At 41.6% G+C, this 18,369-nt stretch overlaps 1 protein-coding gene across 2 annotated transcripts in view; it reads right to left on the bottom strand.

Moving 5' to 3' along the window:
- Window positions 1-10,848: 10,848 nt before the first annotated feature.
- dscamb (Down syndrome cell adhesion molecule b) overlaps window positions 10,849-18,369 on the bottom strand; it is a 132,166-nt gene continuing 124,645 nt past the window's right edge. For both annotated transcript variants that reach the window (XM_085245510.1, XM_085245511.1), the window contains exons 31-33: window positions 17,818-18,018; window positions 17,100-17,402; window positions 10,849-12,212 (exon numbers count right to left, since the gene is read on the bottom strand). In XM_085245510.1, the coding sequence (XP_085101636.1) occupies window positions 11,710-12,212; window positions 17,100-17,402; window positions 17,818-18,018 (1,007 nt within the window). In that variant the 3' untranslated portion in view covers window positions 10,849-11,709. The remainder of the gene's footprint in view (window positions 12,213-17,099; window positions 17,403-17,817; window positions 18,019-18,369) is intronic.

Genomic DNA, 18,369 nt, shown 5'->3' with positions numbered 1-18,369 from the left:
TCCCCCGGCAGTGTTGCTGCTCCACTGACCCTGTGATTGTGAATGAACCCCAGAAACCAGCTGCTATTTATACCCGCTTTTCTTTCTCATTAATGAGACTTCACCTTTGCAGCTACGAATTCCACCTCAAAGGAATTTTTCAATGATGGCAAATTCACTATATACTGTACTCTAAGTACAAAATAAGTGCGTAAGTGGGAAACAAATAACTTGTGCACTTTTCTATCTTTAACAATTTTTAATTGAAGGGAAAGAACATCACAAATACGATTGGACCTTTGTGTGCACAGGCGGAGGTTTTAAAAACAAGCCTTTTCAGATTAGTAAAGTGACTTTAAAATTTTTTGTGCATATCAGAATCCGAACACTTTATTAATCACTAAGGAAATTATGTAAATGCTCACTGTGTAGTCGGCCTTTCATACACACAGCTTACTTGCACTGAAATCGCTCCGTGTGTGAATTAGAGCCTGCCTGCTCTCACAGCAGTTTGTGAATCAGTCATAAAGATGCAGTAGTTAGTTTCCTTTCAGTGATCTTGAATTTGTAAGCGAGTAATTGTTTTAATAGGACGTACGTGTGAGAGCAGGTATTTTTTCCAGAGAGAGCTAGGTGGTGTGTGTTTGTGCATATGGTCACACATCATTGCATGTGAGAGTGGGTAAATACATGTTAAACAACATGGAAAACTGTGCAATTCAATTCAGTTCAATTAAGGGTTGTGATGTTTCACTCGCTGACAGGAGGTTGTTGCAACACACATTTGCGATTATGCAAAGTTACACTAAAGCGATTATACACATTTGTAAATCTTATTTTATGTTTGTAGATCATATCGTGGTTATGTGAAGTAATTTCTCTCTACATAATAACACGATCAGCAAACCATTTGGTAGTAGTTTTGGCACTGCGGGCAGGTGTGAAGTCCTGCCAAAGAAGGAAACCAGCATCTCCATAAGGCTCATCAGCAGATGGAAGCATGAAGCGCTCTAAAATCTCCCAGTGTGTGGCTGCGTTGACTTTGGACTTGATTAAACACACATTACCAAGAACCACTGACAACAACAGATGATACAACAGCCCGAATAACCACAGACTGCACAAACTTCACACTGGACTTCAAGCACCTCATATTCCTCCAGACTCTACAGCCTTGATTTCAATATGAAATTGAAATTTCACTGTCATCTGTAGAGAGGACTTTGGAAAACAGAAAAACAGGTCAGTTCCTCTCAAGGCTGCCATCATCACTGTTGCTTGTGCAACTTTTTCTTCCACACGTTTCCCTTGCAGGCAACTTTCCATTAATATTATTTGATACAGCATTTTGCAAAAAGCCAGCTTTTCAGGAATCACCTTCCCTCACTCTCCTCACTGATGACCGTTATCTGGACAAGTGTTGGATGGTCTTCACCATGACTGAGGTTGGGGGTATTGAACTATACTGTGAGAAATACAGTGTTTATAATGTTTTACTAGATACCAGATTTCTGATTTCCATGGACTATAAGCCATAATAATCCAATTTAAATCAAAATGCTTAAAGTTCTTCATTTTATAAATAATTTTAATTTTAATTCTTTTAATGCCCCCAGAATACCACTTGTGATCTTTCAGGATAGCTCCTGGAGAAGACTGCAGTTTATATCAATAGTTAGATGTCACATCTCATAGATGCTAAGGGAAAAAAACATCAGCAGTGTGAAGCTTTGAGTTTCTGTGCTGCATATGTTGCTCCTACAGAGTGTTATTGGCTTCTGCATATGCCTCAGAAGCTCATAAAATTACAACAGTTTACATCTGTCTGCACTTGAAAGGAAAAGACTGCATTAATAACTATAAAACATAAATCAGTTGTTAAACTCTTACATATGGAAATAAAACCGTAGAAATCAATAGAGATGCTTTTATCTAATACAGTGTCTGGCTCAGTTAGCTTTACAGTTAAAGCTAAAAAGTGCTGTTCATGAAAGGCTCTGCTGATTAAGGCCCCTGTCCACACGTGCGTGTGTGTTTCGGGAAACAGCTTTTTCTCTGCATCCTGGCCTTTCAGCCACACATCAGTGAGAACAAAGATTTTTGTAAAACTCCTCTAAGGTTGAAGATTTTTAGAAAGTCCATCTCTGCTTTTAAACTGAGGAAAACAAAGATGTTTGCCTGGCCCTGCTGCATGTGCGCACCTGTTCCTCCTTGTATCGACAGCAGACTTTGTTGTTGTATTTCATCTTTTGATTGGCTAACATTTCTGTACAGTTAGGATTATATCACCACCTTTTGCTCTGGCTTGATAGAATTTTTGGCATTTTCATCTGAATGAAAATAGTTTTCAAAATAAAAGCAGAAATCTCAGTTTTCTAAAAATACCCATGTATGTATTGTATAAGTGTGACAGATCTATGAGGTTTTATTGATTTGTGTTTTTTTCCATATTCACTTATCTTCCACTGAAGTTTTATGGGCACTTCAAGTAGCCTTTGACTTGAGGGGACAGTAAAGTAAATTTGTGTTAAACATCACTCCAGATGTGAGTCTGTGTAAAGTCATGAGACATAGTAAGCACACATTATTGACAACATGCCTCTCTCGCAGACCACCATGATTAAATTATGAAGTATGATGCAATTCTCTGAAAGATTTGCAGTTCTTTGGGTTGCTGGTGTTGCTGAGGAGCATCTGGATTATGCTTTCAGACACCAGCTACACTGACACATTGATACCTTGATCTGAAGCTCATTTCATGATATATATAATGATATAGCTGCTTCAATGAGAAACAAACCTTAAGTTTATAAAGCTCTAACTCCTTATTGCATGACTCTTTGCCAGTTTCTAATTAACTGTGAGCAATTACAACAGCTTTTTACAACATCGACTTGGCTTAATCAGACCATCCATCACTGAGTAGTCCATAACACAGGATCTCTTCCTTTAGACAGATCAATATTGTTCAAACATTTGCAATCTGTAATGTTTTACATGACAGTATTAAGTTTTTCATTATAATAACAGATATTTGACAGGGATCATAGCTATCAAACCACCTAACAAACAGCTTGCGTCCTTGACTACAGTGACTTCCTGAGCACTCACTTCTTTTCTTTGAACTATTCTTTTTCCAGAGTCGAATGATTGTACACTGTACCACTTAAATCACTTAAAAATGGTTCTTATGGTTCTACATTCAATTTTCAATTCAATTCAATTTTATTTATATAGCGCCAAATCACAACAAAAGTCGCCTCAAGGCGCTTCATAGATACAGAGAAAAACCCAACAATCATATGACCCCCTATGAGCAAGCACTTTGGCGACAGTGGGAAGGAAAAACTCCCTTTTAACAGGAAGAAACCTCCGGCAGAACCAGGCTCAGGGAGGGGCGGCCATCTGCTGCGACCGGTTGGGGTGAGAGAAGGAAGACAGGATAAAGACATGCTGTGGAAGAGAGACAGAGGTTAATAACAGATATGATTCAATGCAGAGAGGTCTATTAATACATAGTGAGTGAGAAAGGTGACTGGAAAGGAAAAACTCAATGCATCATGGGAATCCCCCGGCAGCCTACATCTATTGCAGCATAACAAAGGGAGGATTCAGGGTCACCTGGTCCAGCCCTAACTATATGCTTTAGAAAAAAGGAAAGTTTTAAGCCTAATCTTAAAAGTAGAGATAGTGTCTGTCTCCCGAATCCAAACTGGAAGCTGGTTCCACAGAAGAGGGGCCTGAAAACTGAAGGCTCTCCCTCCCATTCTACTTTTAAATACTCTAGGAACAACAAGTAGGCCTGCAGAGCGAGAGCGGAGCGCTCTAATAGGGTGATATGGTACTACAAGGTCATTAAGATAAGATGGGGCCTGATTATTTAAGACCTTGTATGTGAGGAGCAGGATTTTGAATTCAATTCTGGATTTAACAGGAAGCCAATGAAGGGAAGCCAAAACAGGAGAAATATGCTCTCTCTTTCTAGTCCCTGTCAGGACTCTTGCTGCAGCATTTTGGATTAGCTGAAGGCTTTTCAGTGAGTTTTTTGGACATCCTGATAATAATGAATTACAGTAGTCCAGCCTGGAAGTAATAAATGCATGAACTAGTTTTTCAGCGTCACTCTGAGACAGGATATTTCTAATTTTAGAGATGTTGCGCAAATGGAAGAAAGCAGTCTTACATATTTGTTTAATATGTGCGTTGAAGGACATGTCCTGGTCAAAAATGACTCCAAGGTTCCTCACCGCGTTACTGGAGGCCAAGGTAATGCCATCCAGAGTAAGAATCTGATTAGATACCATATTTCTAAGATTTTCAGGGCCGAGTACAATAACCTCAGTTTTATCTGAATTAAGAAGCAGAAAGTTAGCGGCCATCCAGGTCTTTATGTCTTTAAGACATTCCTGCAGTTTAACTAATTGGTGTGTGTTATCTGGCTTCATGGACAGATAGAGCTGGGTGTCATCTGCATAGCAGTGAAAATGTATGCTATGTCTTCTAATGATACTGCCTAAGGGAAGCATGTATAATGTAAACAGAATTGGTCCTAGCACTGAACCCTGTGGAACTCCATAATTAACCTCAGTGTGTGAAGAGGACTCTCCATTTACATGCACGAATTGGAGTCTATTAGATAGATATGATACAAACCACTGCAGCGCAGTACTTGTAATACCTACAGCATGCTCTAATCGCTCTAATAGGATATTATGGTCGACAGTATCGAACGCTGCACTGAGGTCTAGCAGGACAAGCACAGAGATGAGTCCACTGTCAGAGGCCATAAGAAGATCATTTGTAACCTTCACTAAAGCTGTTTCTGTGCTGTGCTGAGCTCTGAAACCTGACTGAAACTCTTCAAATAAACCATTCCTCTGCAGATGATCTGTTAGCTGTTTGACAACTACTCTTTCAAGGATTTTTGATATGAAAGGAAGGTTGGAGATTGGCCTATAATTAGCTAAGACTGCTGGGTCTAGAGATGGCTTTTTGAGTAAAGGTTTAACTACAGCCAGCTTGAAGGCCTGTGGTACATAGCCGATTATTAGAGATAGGTTGATCATATTTAAGATCGAAGAATTAATTAATGGCAGGACTTCTTTGAGCAGTTTTGTAGGAATGGGGTCTAAAAGACACGTTGATGGTTTGGAGGAAGTAATTATTGAAGTTAACTCAGAAAGATCAATTGGAGAAAAAGAGTCTAACTTAATATCAATGGTACTAAGAGTAGCTGTAGATAATATTACATCTGTGGGATGATTATTGGTAATTTTTTCTCTAATGATAAAAATTTTATTTGTGAAGAAGTTCATGAAGTCATTACTAGTTAACGTTAAAGGGATGGTTGGCTCAAAAGAGCTCTGACTTTTTGTCAGCCTGGCTACAGTGCTGAAGAGAAACCTAGGGTTGTTCTTATTTTCTTCAATCAGTGATGAATAGTAAGATGTTCTGGCTTTGCGGAGGGCTTTCTTATAAAGCAGCAAACTATTTCTCCAGGCTGAATGATGATCCTCTAGATTTGTGACACGCCATTTCCTCTCCAGATTACGAGTCATCTGCTTTAGGGTACGTGTTTCAGAATTATACCACGGAGTCAGGTACTTCTGATTTGAGGCCTTAGTTTTCACAGGAGCTACAGTATCCAGAGTCGTACGTAGTGAGGAGGTGAAATTATTAACAAGATAATACATGACATGAGCAAGGTCTACAAACTTCGAATTACAGCTCATGACTAACTACTAGTTGCAAGGCTTAAGTCTGCCATGAACAGGAAACTGATGAGCAAAAAAGTAGCACCAAAACTGGCACCTTTAAGTGAGTGAAATTTGCAGCTGCCCACATGGTCAAGACAAATGCATACTGGAGAAACATTTTATGCCCAGAGTTATGTTTGGAGGAGTGAAGGTGAGGCTTTCAAACCTAAGACCAGTGTACCAGCTGTCGAGCATGGTGGCGGTAGCATCATGCACTGGGCTGTTTAATTGCCAGAGGTATGGATAGAATAATGAAAACGTTACCTCCAAATTCTTCAACTTCCCCTCAAATCAACAGCTAGACAGTTGAAACTTAGATACAACTGGTTGTTCAACCAGGTCAATGATCTCAAACACACATCAGAACTGGTTTTGGAATGGATAAAGCATGCTAGCGTTAAGCTTTCCCAAAGCCCTGACCTCAACTCTATTGAAAATTTGCATTATTATCACTCCTTGGCGGCCGCTTATCGGGGCCTGGAGCCTGGGGCTTGCTCGGGCCACTTCGGGGCGGCTGCCCCTCTGTTGGTCTTCCTTGGTCTCTTGTGTTCTGGGGGCCTCAGGATGTCTGGAGTTTTGATCTCCTCCATACCTGCTTCATGCCCTGGAGGACGGGGCTGTGGCCCCCCCACACCCTCTAGCAGATCATTACATGAAGGAACCTTTTAAAAAACAAAAAACAAGCGCGTCCATGCTCACAGGTGTACACACGGGTGATCACACCCACAAACTACACCCTTTTTGGCTCCTACCTCAAAGCACACTGTGTTCTGTTGATCTTATGTGCTGCACAATAATGTTTAATATTTAGTATTTACTGTCATATTCCCATATATCATTATGATGTTGTTTATTCTATTACTCTTGTTCTCTTCTGCTTGTTTTCTTTTTTCTTTCTCAGCAGGTGACCCAGGTGATTGATATATGCATTTTTTTTTCTTTTTTTCTTCTTTTTTTCTTCTGCTCATTCTGTTGGTTTTTGTCTTTTGCCCTTCTCCCCCGTCCCTCTTCTCAGCTGTTTCTCTTTCCCTCTTTCTTTCTCCCCTTCTTTCCCCCATTCAAGTCTGTCCCGTATTCAGTAAGTGAAAATAAAATAAACAATAAAAGGTGAATCAAATGGACCATTATGGCAAGGCTGGGATGGTCAATTTGGTAAAGTAAATCCGTTGGGCATCTTTCTTTGCCTTTAGACAACAATTCTGATGGCAAAAGAGCCAAACGGGACAGGCAAAAAAAAAAAGAAAAAAGAAAATTTGCATTATTATTAACCATGTCTTTAGCAGGAAACTAACCAGTCTAAATTAAATCTACCATATATATAATATTTAACCCAAACTTGTTGATTGCTACCAATAGTGTCTGGTCGTGGTGCAACTTGCTAAGGGACATTTAGCAATGTCTCATTATTGCTGGTGTATGTATATTTTATTCTTTTTTTTAAATCAGTGTGGATTAGAGAATAAATTTAAACTTATGCACTCAATTATTATTATTTTTTAGACCTTAAAGGTGTATGCTCTACAATCATTCTACCTCGGAAGAAGAAGAGTTCAAAAAAATGATTAAAAGCCCAAAATTACCATGAACTTCATGTCCACGATGAGAGTGTGTAAACATCTGAAGTGTATTTGTTGGCCTACAATTCCACAGCTAACTCGTTAAGTACTGAAAGTCCACTGGTTTGCTTGAGATGACAAAGGGAACCCATGTGAAATAATCTTCTTGTCAGAAAAATACTGTGCTCTTCAAGTCCTTCACTGAAGACAAGGACAGACGCTGCAGGATCAATACAGAGGCAGAGCAGCGAGATGGAGGTCAAGACTGAGAAGAAAAATAATGGGCCTCGGAGAGATAAACACAGTGGGAACAATCTGAGAACTCTGGGGGAATTTCCTTCCGTTTCATGCTCTCTAAATTGCACCCCTGTCTCCTACCAACCCTTAAGGCACCTCATTATGAAAACCACCTGGGAGCTCTCTTGACTGTTCCTAACCTCGTATGTTCACTGACAGTGCACATCATGCTATGGTATCCTCCTAGGAGAGTTAGAAGAAATCTACTAAAAATCTGCACCACAGCACACAAGGGCTCCTTCTGAAAATTAGCAGTCATACAGTACAGCCTCATTCCCGTGGGAGAGGTCTACTCGGTACGGCAAATTCTGCTGCTCAAAATAAACAATATTTTTCCCCACAAAGTATACCCACATATTGAATCTGAAATTATTCCGCAAGCAAGCTAGCAGAAAAGTCAGAGACAAGTAAGAGCTAAATGGATAGAACAGCTAACTAAACTAAAAGTGTATGCATAGTGTTGCTTAAAGGTTACTTGAATTCATATAGCAAAAGAAAGAACGGTTACAAACCACTGCACTACACTTTTAGCTTTAAAACCTCCTCATCCCGTTCCACTATCTCAGAGTTTCCCTCTGTGGCTGCTGAGCGTGGTTGGAGGCGCGATAATGGCCCACAGCCAGGAGGCAAGTCACACACTAACACCCCAGTCCTACTTCTTCCTAATGTATGAGGGCAAGTGAACAGGCATGAAGTATTCTTGGTGTGCAGGTGGGCAATCTATCTTTATTATAATACCACACACCAGCGAAGGGAGTCCACAGGTTTAAAAAAGAAACTGCAATTATTGTCATTCGCCCACGGTGCTAAATTTGATTTCCAGTGTGACCGTTTCCTTGCAAACATTTATAGCAACTGCATGAAGTTTTCCTGGTAGCCAATTTCAGAGCCTGCAGCAGATCATTTTTGTGTTGCACTGAATGGACAAATGTACGCACCATAAAGGGAAGAATAAAACAGCAACAGAACAACTTAAAGCAACTTCAGCTGCATCGATTTACCACCAAGGATTAGCATAATGTGTGTGTGTGTGTGTGTGTGTGTGTGTGTGTGTGTGTGTGTGTGTGTGTGTGTGTGTGTGGTTATTCATTGGGGTGCAAGCAATCTTTTCCCAGCTTCTGCTGTCTCATCCACATTTGGGGCACCGTGGGGATCACTGTGACAGTGTAAACCTGATCTAGCCCCCAGTGTCAGCGCTGGCATGAATAATTCACAGTGTTCGGGGTGGCGTGCTCCTGCAAATGGCAGACACACGCTGGAATGGATGCTGGGTTGCCCTTGATGTTTCTCTCCAGGTTGTCACAAATAGTTTTGGTGCTGAACCATCCTTTTCCACCTCCTCCAAGTCCACACGCTCACTGCTTGTTATCAGCAAAAGGACTCGATTCAGTGACTGCACAGTGCCATCTGTTGATCAAAACCAACGCCGAGCATCCACACAAGCCTGTTTTAATTAATGCTTGTGCCATGCCAAGGTTGTTCTTCGCTGTTACATGCTCCCCGCTGACGTGTGGACACACTCAAGAGACCGATTCATTGCATTCAAACAACTTCTACACACCAGTAATCCTCTGTAAAACGTGACGTGTTTGTTTTTTAATGATGTGTGTATTTTTGTGCTTCAGCTCAGTTTTTGTGGATGCTTATGTTGGTGAGAAATGTTTCGACAAAATAAGAAAAATAAGAGAATAATAATAAAAAATGATCTTTAAAAATTTAAGATTTCTTTAAAGTGGTTTTGTGTTACTTTTAGTTTAGTGTACTAAGCCTACCTTTCTACAGGCAGATATCTCTAAATTGCATATTGCCATGATATGATGTATGTATGGATTTCACAGTAACTGGTAATTCACACAAAATTGGGAATAGTTCAGGTTAACAATGGACATCAAGTGCTGTCAGATGATCGGTGTTATGGTTCCACTGTGACGTCGGACAGTCAGCCGATCAATGCAAAAGGTAAACGTTAATTCAGTTTTTTTTTCTGCTGTATGAGTATACAAATGAAGCAACTTATGGATTTGTTTTCCAGATATCATTAAACCTTTCATCTCCTACTTACTTGTTAATGGTTTTTCAACTTTTTCCTTTACAGTTTAATTATATTTTGTACTGCCAGCAGCTTTTTAGATGAAGGTCTTTTCCTCAAATGGCGATGGCTATATAAATATCTTACAAACTCCCAAACTACAACTATCCCCAAACGAAATAAATTAACTCTGGGAGGAGTTGCGGGTTTGATATTGCACAGCTTCCAGCCAGAAGCCTAGACCATGTCTGACAGATCATACACCTCGAATGCAACCTCTGTGGGTCTTGGACTGTGGTTTTGAGTTTTGAGATGTTTAGTTTCTCTAGTTTTGTATTTTTCATCAATCTTATTCTGTAATGTTGTTTTCTGTTCTCTTTATATTGCGGTTTGCTTTCCTTACCTCAGTTATCTGTGCCTTTAGTTCTTTGACAGTTTTAGTTGTTAGTTTGTGTTTTTCCTGCCTCTCTCAGTCCTGTCACCGTCTCTGTCTGTTTACCTTTTGTCTCTGTGTAAAGTCTGCATTTCTGCTCTGTTACTTCCTGGTTAGTTGTGATAGTCTCTTCTTTTGTGTGCGTTGTGTTCAGTTTCCAGCTCTCCCAAGTGGAACAGTTTTGTTCTTTTTGACAATCTTGTCACGGCTGCAAACACCCCTGCACCCGGTGGACCTTTCCCTACCACACGTTTCACTTCTAGTCAACTTTCCATTAATATTTTCAGCAGTCAACTTCTGTGGCTTCGATGCATTGTTCCCCAATGACAGCTGTGTGTACTGAACTATAGTGATACAAGGTATTTGCACTGTCTGAATAGTAATTTACTCACACTGGAAATTAAACATTTTAATAATTTAAGATACAGGATTTCAGATTTTCATTAACTGTAAGCTGTTATTACCAAAGTTAAAACAAAAAACAAAAGGTAAAGGAAAGCTTACTTTTTTAATTATTAATCTATTTTGGATGCACTAGTGTTTGGATTTTGCACACTAATGCATTTCCAGGAACAATCTTCAAAGTAAAAAACTTTGAAGATTGTCAAAATGATGTTAAATATGCAGAAAATCAGGCTGCAGCCATCAGGAGGTCATTGATCAAACCTCTTTTAGATATTACCAGATATGGCTGCCCTTTTTTGGTAAATTAGGAAAGTAGGTGGAAAGTATAAGAACAACCAGGTTAAAGAAAAAGGAGGGATATTGATCTTTGGAAATATAAATCAAACTCAGATGTGTGCAAACATGACTAAGGACTTTATTAACCAAATCATTTTCCCCATAATATCCACAAATAAAAGTGATCTCTTTATATATATTCACATTGTATAATTTCATAGTGTGACAAAAATTCTCTTTCTCTGTCTCTTCTTTTTTTTTTGGGATGTCCAGCCATTCCTATTAATTGTCATTGGATCAGTCGCCATGCAGTCGTCAGAAAGGTTGAAAAACATTACGATTGGTCAGCATTGGCGGTCACGTCTGGGGTCTCTCCTCTTCTCCTCTGTTGGCTCCTTGTAGTGCTAAAAACCCCCTCAGTTTCCCAACCACAGATTTCATCACACTGCGACAATAAAACAAAAATAAATTAAGAAAGCAACGTTCTCCTGCAGAGTCCTCCTCCCTGTCCCTTCTTCTTTTTTAAATATTTTCTGTTTTATATAATAATAGTAATATTAATAATGACTATAATTGTCCTTGATATAAATTCAATAGTATTTTTTTCTCTTTCTCAAATTTTAAATAAATCATTTTGGCAATCCTCATATTTTGTCACTTTAGAATAAAAGAATATTCAAGTAGAAAATAAAAACTGTGAGAGAAAATTTCATCAGAAGAGGAGCGAGGCGTGAGAGAATGAAAGGTGTGAAAGCAACAGAGAAGAGCGAGAGAGGAAACAAAGAAAAGAGTGAAAGAAAGAAAGACAGACTCAAAGAAAAGCATCCACTTCAGACGCATGTCAGAAACAGCTCTATATACAACAATTTCTGTTGTGGAAAACTGTCCGTCCTGTGCCTTTCGTCTGCCTCTTGTCCTTCCTCCTCCAGTGTGTCTGCAGTAGTCCTGTTGTCTGAAGCAGTCCTCTGTGTCCCAGTGTTATACCAGAGTGTAAGACTTGGCATAGGGGTTGTTGCTCTGTTTCAGGTGTCCTCTGGAGTCCAGCAGTGACTCCTGGGAGGTGCTAAGCTTGGCAGCCTGTGCTTGGGCTAGATCTCCTGAGGAAGGGACCTCTCCCCGGACCTCACCACGGGCCTCTCCCCTCTCCCGGACATCCCTGTGTGGGAGGGTGGAAGCAGTTCCTGGCTGCCACTGCTGAACCTCCCTGGGTGAGGGCACTTCCATAGGGGTGGGTTCCATGGGAGGTGGCCTCTTCAGGGTACGGCTCCTCTGGGGCTCCAGGCAGGTCTGACCCATGGCTCCTCCGCCTCCTCTTGTTTCCCCTGTAGCACCGGCACCACTTCCACTTGCTCCAGCACCACCTCCACTGCTGCTGCTGCCACTACTGCTGCTGACGCCCCCACCTCGGGCTGGAAGAGGCACGCCGCGGTTCAACAGGAAGTCCATACGGAGGTAAGGCGGCAAGTGGACCAGCTCTCCTCCTGGGAGGTGACACACAGGAGACAAGCAAAAAGACTAAAAATGCTGTCAGCTTCTAAGGTGTTTGTGAAACTAACTAATGTCCCACTCACAGAGGCCTAAAGACCAGTTGGAGACTGCATGGCAACCACTGGTTAATGAGAAACCACAGCAGGAGGATGCTTGCTAATACTATAAAGTGGTCACAAAGAAGTATGCAGCGCTACACCCAAACCTCCTTGAGGTTGCTTGGTTGCTTGCAGATTGCTGCAGTTGCCCACAGTTTGTACTGAAGACACTGACATGTCTGGAAAACACCTTCGTCACTTACTCACAAAGCAGTAATGAAGAAGTGAGGACTGCAATGGAGTTGCACCTTTTGAATCATGTTGGTCTCAGTGCTGAGGCTGTGAAGGTGAATTGTTCTCCTAGTCTGGCTGGTGCTAGGTGGTTAGTTAGAGAGTGTTTGCAGACAAATCTGTGTTTTCCATGCAAATAATCTGGTAGAGACCAAGGTGCAGCACCCAGGGTTCCGGTGACCAATTTCACCCAGAAAACTTCAGCAACTACTCACCATCTGCATATTCTTCTCTAGAGACCGGAGGTTGCCAGTGGGGTTACCAACCTTGGGTAGCTTTCTTTTTCTCTGCCCATGATGGAAATATCTGTCTTTTCTATCTCTAGCTGCTAAATGCTCAATTACATAGATTCTAACGGTTTTGGGGGGCGAGACAGTTTATAATGGGTGTCAGGATGTTTTTTTTTAATCATTTAGCTTCTGTGTCTGGAGGAAATGCTAAGACCAGTGGGACTAATGAGTAGTTATGTTATGCACCATAAACCAAAGCAATGAGGTGAAAGCCATTAAAATGCTCTGCAGAGCTACTGGCAATAGAGTCGGGTGATAATTCTCCTTGGCTTCTTCATCACAAGATTACACGCGGTCATTTGCTGATTTGCTGAAGACATCGATTTGGGAAGCGTTATTTATTGTCAGCTATCAGGGGTATTTAAATCAATCTAAGGCACTGCTTCAGTGAGGAGGAAATAAAGAAATCTTTGAGATATCATTTAACATAAGCTGATTTTAAGAGATGCCTCTGCTTGCCCTGAAACAGTGAAGCTACTTTCTGGGCTCCCTGCTTGTTCTTCCTTCCCCTCAGTTTAAATTAATTGCACAGAGCCGGAAAAGAAATCTATATTTAATTCACATTCACGCCGGTACATTTTCTCACCTTGGGCCCCTCTCGGGATTATGATTCACGACTATTATTTTAATGTAATACCAATCTTCGCTATTTGTGAATCTATTTAATTTAAGAGTTGGTATTGGGAAAAGAGTGCAGGAGATAATGTAATAGGAAAATGAATATTACAGTGTTAACTTTGCTATCACTGTCAGGGACGGATGCAGTGATGCAGTGGCTCTCTCCTCTTAAAGCGATGAAACTGAGTTATGGCCTTTGTCTCTGCCACCGGCATATATGTATGACATTCATTCATTTGTCAATTTGCACTTTTCTCTCAGTGTTTCACTGCAGGAATGAGAAGAACCTTCAAAGGCCTGTGGACACATAAAGCAGGTCAGATTTAATATCTTGACCAAGTGATAAACTTTGACTAGATGCTGTCCTGTCAATTGTTAAATAATCCTGTGAGGTGTTGGATTAGGAGAGGCGCTTTGGGTTCAGCGAGTTTACTGCTATTGTATCCATTCTACTGAGTGGATTACATGTTTAACACAGCAAACAAGCCAATCTCAAAAGAGCGTCAGGTTACCAGATTGGGTGCTCTGCGGCGAGATTGAACACTTGATGAGCTGAGCAGCACCTGCACTGTTTCATTAGTCATGGAGCGTTTATGTTTCACGGGAGCAGGGATCAACATTTCAACACGTGTACAATTTAACGCTAAAATAACATTTTCAACGCATGCACTCTCTCTCCCACGCACACTGACACACTCACATGTACTCGGCCCACACATGCACAGAAGTATACGCTATATGTAGACCCACACTTCCTGCCTGCACAGCATTAGCCGAGGTCATGTTTGCACTTTCAGCCCAACGTGACCTTGGAGAATGGATTTCTGGGTTCACGGGGAGAATGAATAATTTACTGTGTTTCATAACAAGCCCTATTAGTGCCACCAAAGATGATGAATGAGGAGGAGTGTTGATTGAATTAAATATAGATTTAAGTGATTCCGTGGGGGCTCATTAGAAATGTGGTTTGAAAATTCATCAGCCAGTAAATTTCCGATCGTTCAGTAATGGGGCGTTATGTGTAGCCACGATACAACCGCAGCTCTCTGCCAAACACATTAATCTGTGCAAGTGTCTGTTGCCTTATCGCTGTAGTCTTCTGCAAAGGATATTATGTGTGTCGTTAAGGAAGAGCTACGCGCAAAATATTTACAAGCTGATTGTGCGACGATTGCTGCTCATGGCCCCGTAAATCCAGAGGATTTGTTGCAAAGGCCCAGTGGAAAGCAGCACCTTTGACCCCTGCATGGACAGGTTAGGTGAGCTCATGTCACTCAGGTGTAATAGAGACAAATATAGGGTTGAAGTCAGGTCATTTACCCACAGTCAAGCAAAACAACCTCCACACTGGGTCTGTATTTTTTAGAATTTACAAGTGTGGAGATGTTTTAAATGAGCTGTCTGGCATTTTGGGAAAGTCACTCTCTTCTAAGAGCTTGTTGGAAAGATCGATACTGCTGTCACGTCTGTATGGCTACACCTGCAGAAGCAAGCATGACATGGCATTAAAAATGTCTTTTAAGAAGTTTAATACGGCAGCGGTCCTGGGCAAGTGCACACCATAAGTGATGAACTACGCCTATCATCCAGTTTCCATGCTCACCTGTGCTTTGGATAGCACTATTTCCCTGTAATTGGACTTCTGTTGGTCTTTGAAAACATTTAAACTCTCATTCAAGAGGCTTTTTCAGTCCCAGGTAACTGGCCAGGAAGGTCTTCTGGGGACTTTCTCCTTTTGGAGATGATCCTGAGGGGGACACGTCATCACAAATAAAAGAAGGCCCATTCCCTTCTTTTTTCAAGCTCTCAGGACTACCGTGACCTGGGTGACAGAGATCCTGCATCCACATATTCAACAGTAATATGCATACAATGTTTCTAAATAATTTTGGCCAGATTGGTTAATGTTTTGCATCTCTCTCTCTCTGTACTCTACAAGACAACTTACTAATAAATAGAGCTTTGATAAATCTTTGTTAACTGTAAACTTCCAGAAAACCATGTAGTCATTTTATAGTCCATTAACTGCAAAGGCAGCAAAATACACAATGCTTATACAGCTAAGAAAAGCCGTACCTACCAGACCTGGTGTCAATTACTAATGTAAATGACACCAGGGTCTCAACACTCCGCGCTCCCACACCAGCCTGAAAAGAGTCTGGTATCACACTGACAGGTCTCCAGTGTGGCGGTAAAGAGCCGTTTTGTGCCGAGTGACAATAGGCAATAGAGATTAGGTTGACTGATAGCCTTTAGCCGACCTCTCTCTCCGCTAAACTGGTGATACGAGTCCGCCGTCCTGTGCATAAATGTTACAAACATAATGAAGCCTAAGAGGCCTCAACCCAGTCAGGTCAAACTGAAGATTCTGGGATGCTTATTGTTGAGAAACAAAATAACAACAACACAGACCTAAATTTCCAAACACCTTCGACTCTGCTAATTATCTGCGGCCCCAGAGATCAGAGGGGATGACAAAAGAGCTGTGAATACGTGTGTGTGTTTTTGAATGTCTGCGCTTCTGTGTGTGGCCAGCAGCTTTGCAGCGGGACTGCCAGATCTTGTAACTGAGCTGCAAATCTCCCAGGAGGAGCAGAGGGTCACGTAAGGTAAGACTACAAACCGAGAGGAGAGAGCACAGCACAGCAGGTCTACCTCAAATTGCAGAAGTAATGAAAAACTTTGGAGTCACAGTTTAAAAAAAAACAACAAAACATACGTATCAATTACTAGTAAAACGTTTTTTTGTTTTCTAACAATGACGAGCTTCCCCGGGGTTCAGCAGGGAAAACTGCATATTGGAATTCTTCTTGTTGCTTTGTTAAGGGCCTAAAAGTTGCCAAAACAAGGAGCTACTCTCCCAGGAGGCCTGTAAAGAGCTCTGTACTGGTTTAATGAGACAATACCTTAGCACCAGCTGGGTGAAGACTAAGGGGATGCATCCTTAGGATGGGAAGCTGATGGCAGCTGAATTAAAGCAGAGGGTGGCCATAAAGTGAACTGACCGGCTTCTGCAGAATAATATGTGGTCATTTACAAAACAGCTTAAAAACCAAAGAGACCAAAGTCACTGGTTTTGTTGAAAGACTAGAGAGGTTAGAGAAAATCTTTAATGTAATGTGATTTAGCTGTTCTGCCCATTACACAAAACTATACCTGCCTGTCGGCTTGTAGCTCGTGTTGTTGTAGCTCGTGTTGTTGTAGCTCGTGTTGTTGTAGCTCGTGTTGTTGTAGCTCGTGTTGTTGTAGCTCGTGTTGTTGTAGCTCGTGTTGGCTGCTACAGGAGAACAAAAATCTTTCCAGGACATGTTTGCTCACATTGTTGGTGAAGAAGTAGCTCAAATTTTCCTGTGCGAACCACACAGGTGAGAGAGGTGCACATGAAAGCAAATGGATCTCTGCAACATCTGTTAAGCTATGTTCAGATGAGCAACCCAGTCAGTCTCAAGCATGTGGCATAAATGATTGCAGCTGCCCACATTTTTTGTCTTAGATTTCTGGTTAAATTCTCTCAACTAGTTTTCCTAATGAAGAAGACGAATATAGAAGCTTTTCTGTACATCTAAATGCAGTTTACTGTCAGAAAGGGTGGTTCAGCTACGAACTGTGTGTACGCTGGGCGTGACAAACACCACATCCTCACCAGGTCTGTGCGCTTTGGGCACGGCCATGTTCATGACCCTGCTGACATCCTGAGGTTTGGGCGGAGAAGCGGTAAAGCGGCAGATGCCCGACTCGGACGGTGTGCTAGAGGTCAGGCTGTCGGTGTAGTCGTTGGTCCCTGCTGTCATCTGTTCAGATGAGGTGTCAGAGATGAAGCACTCGGTGATGGTGAACTTGGCATGGCGGAGCTGTTCCTCCATCTTGGCATGCTCATAGGCTCTGGCCAGCTCCTCGTAGGTGGAGGAGGCACTCTCTGTTGATACCATGCTGCTCCGTGCGCGATCTGAGGGTCACAAGTCACACATCGTATAGCACGTGCTTAGTTATTGTAAAGAATGGTGTATTATGAAAAGCTACGGTTTATCATATATGTGGATTATTGCCGTATTTCCTGTGCTTTTCAGGTTTATTTATTATTTAATGTGTTTTAAATATAAAAAATGCGTGGGTTCAAGTTGGACTTGTACCCTGCAATCTTCAGCCAAGAGTACGCCCCAAAACTGCAGTTTGGAATAAAAAACTGCAGCCCAAATGATTTGGATTGCAGAGAAAAGCCAACGTGATATTCATGCTGACTCTTCACACTTGAACATCTCCCAACAGCAACACGATTTCCGTCACCTCCTCCAACTTTAAACCCTGAATTCTACCAAGGGCTACATATGAGTCCATGTTGTTTCTGGACAGCACTGCTCTACCTGTATCCTGTGAGGGGCTGACACTGTAGCTGTCGCTCTCTTTGTCCACAGATCCAGTGGCACGCGGAGTGGGGAGTCTCCAGTCAGTGGTCAGGGTGTGTGAGGAGCTGGTGGGGTGTGGCCGGTTCAGAGTCCACTGGCTGGCGTATCGGCTCCGTGCTGCGGCAGGACCAGCTTTGGCAGTGCGTCTGGCAGTGGGATCTAAGTAAGGACAGAGGAGGTCGCACTGTTAATGAACACAGGTAATAATTTTCAAACCACCAAAGTCCTCTGACACAACAAAAGGCATATTTTTTAGTTTAACTATTAGTTATCTAATAAATAATTGTTAAATGACATGGATAGATCTATTTAGTCCTAGCAACCATTGCAGAGTCCACCACACATGACAGGCACGAGACAAATGGATGCGAACAAAAAAACACATTTTTTCCGTAACTGTGCAGGGATTTAAAAAGTGAATATGTGCGTTTCCTGCTGGGCTTTCATGTAAAGCTACAATTATTCTCTCTAAGAGAACTGAACATTACACTCAATCCAATTGTCTCATTG

This window comes from Mchenga conophoros, linkage group LG14, assembly GCF_057382185.1.
Source record: "Mchenga conophoros isolate Kocher_MC1m ecotype Shallow Benthic linkage group LG14, M_conophoros_male_GT1.1, whole genome shotgun sequence".
Classification (NCBI taxonomy): Eukaryota; Metazoa; Chordata; class Actinopteri; order Cichliformes; family Cichlidae; genus Mchenga; species Mchenga conophoros.
The sequence above is the reverse complement of the archived record's forward strand: the minus strand, read 5'-3'. Positions and strand labels throughout refer to the sequence as shown.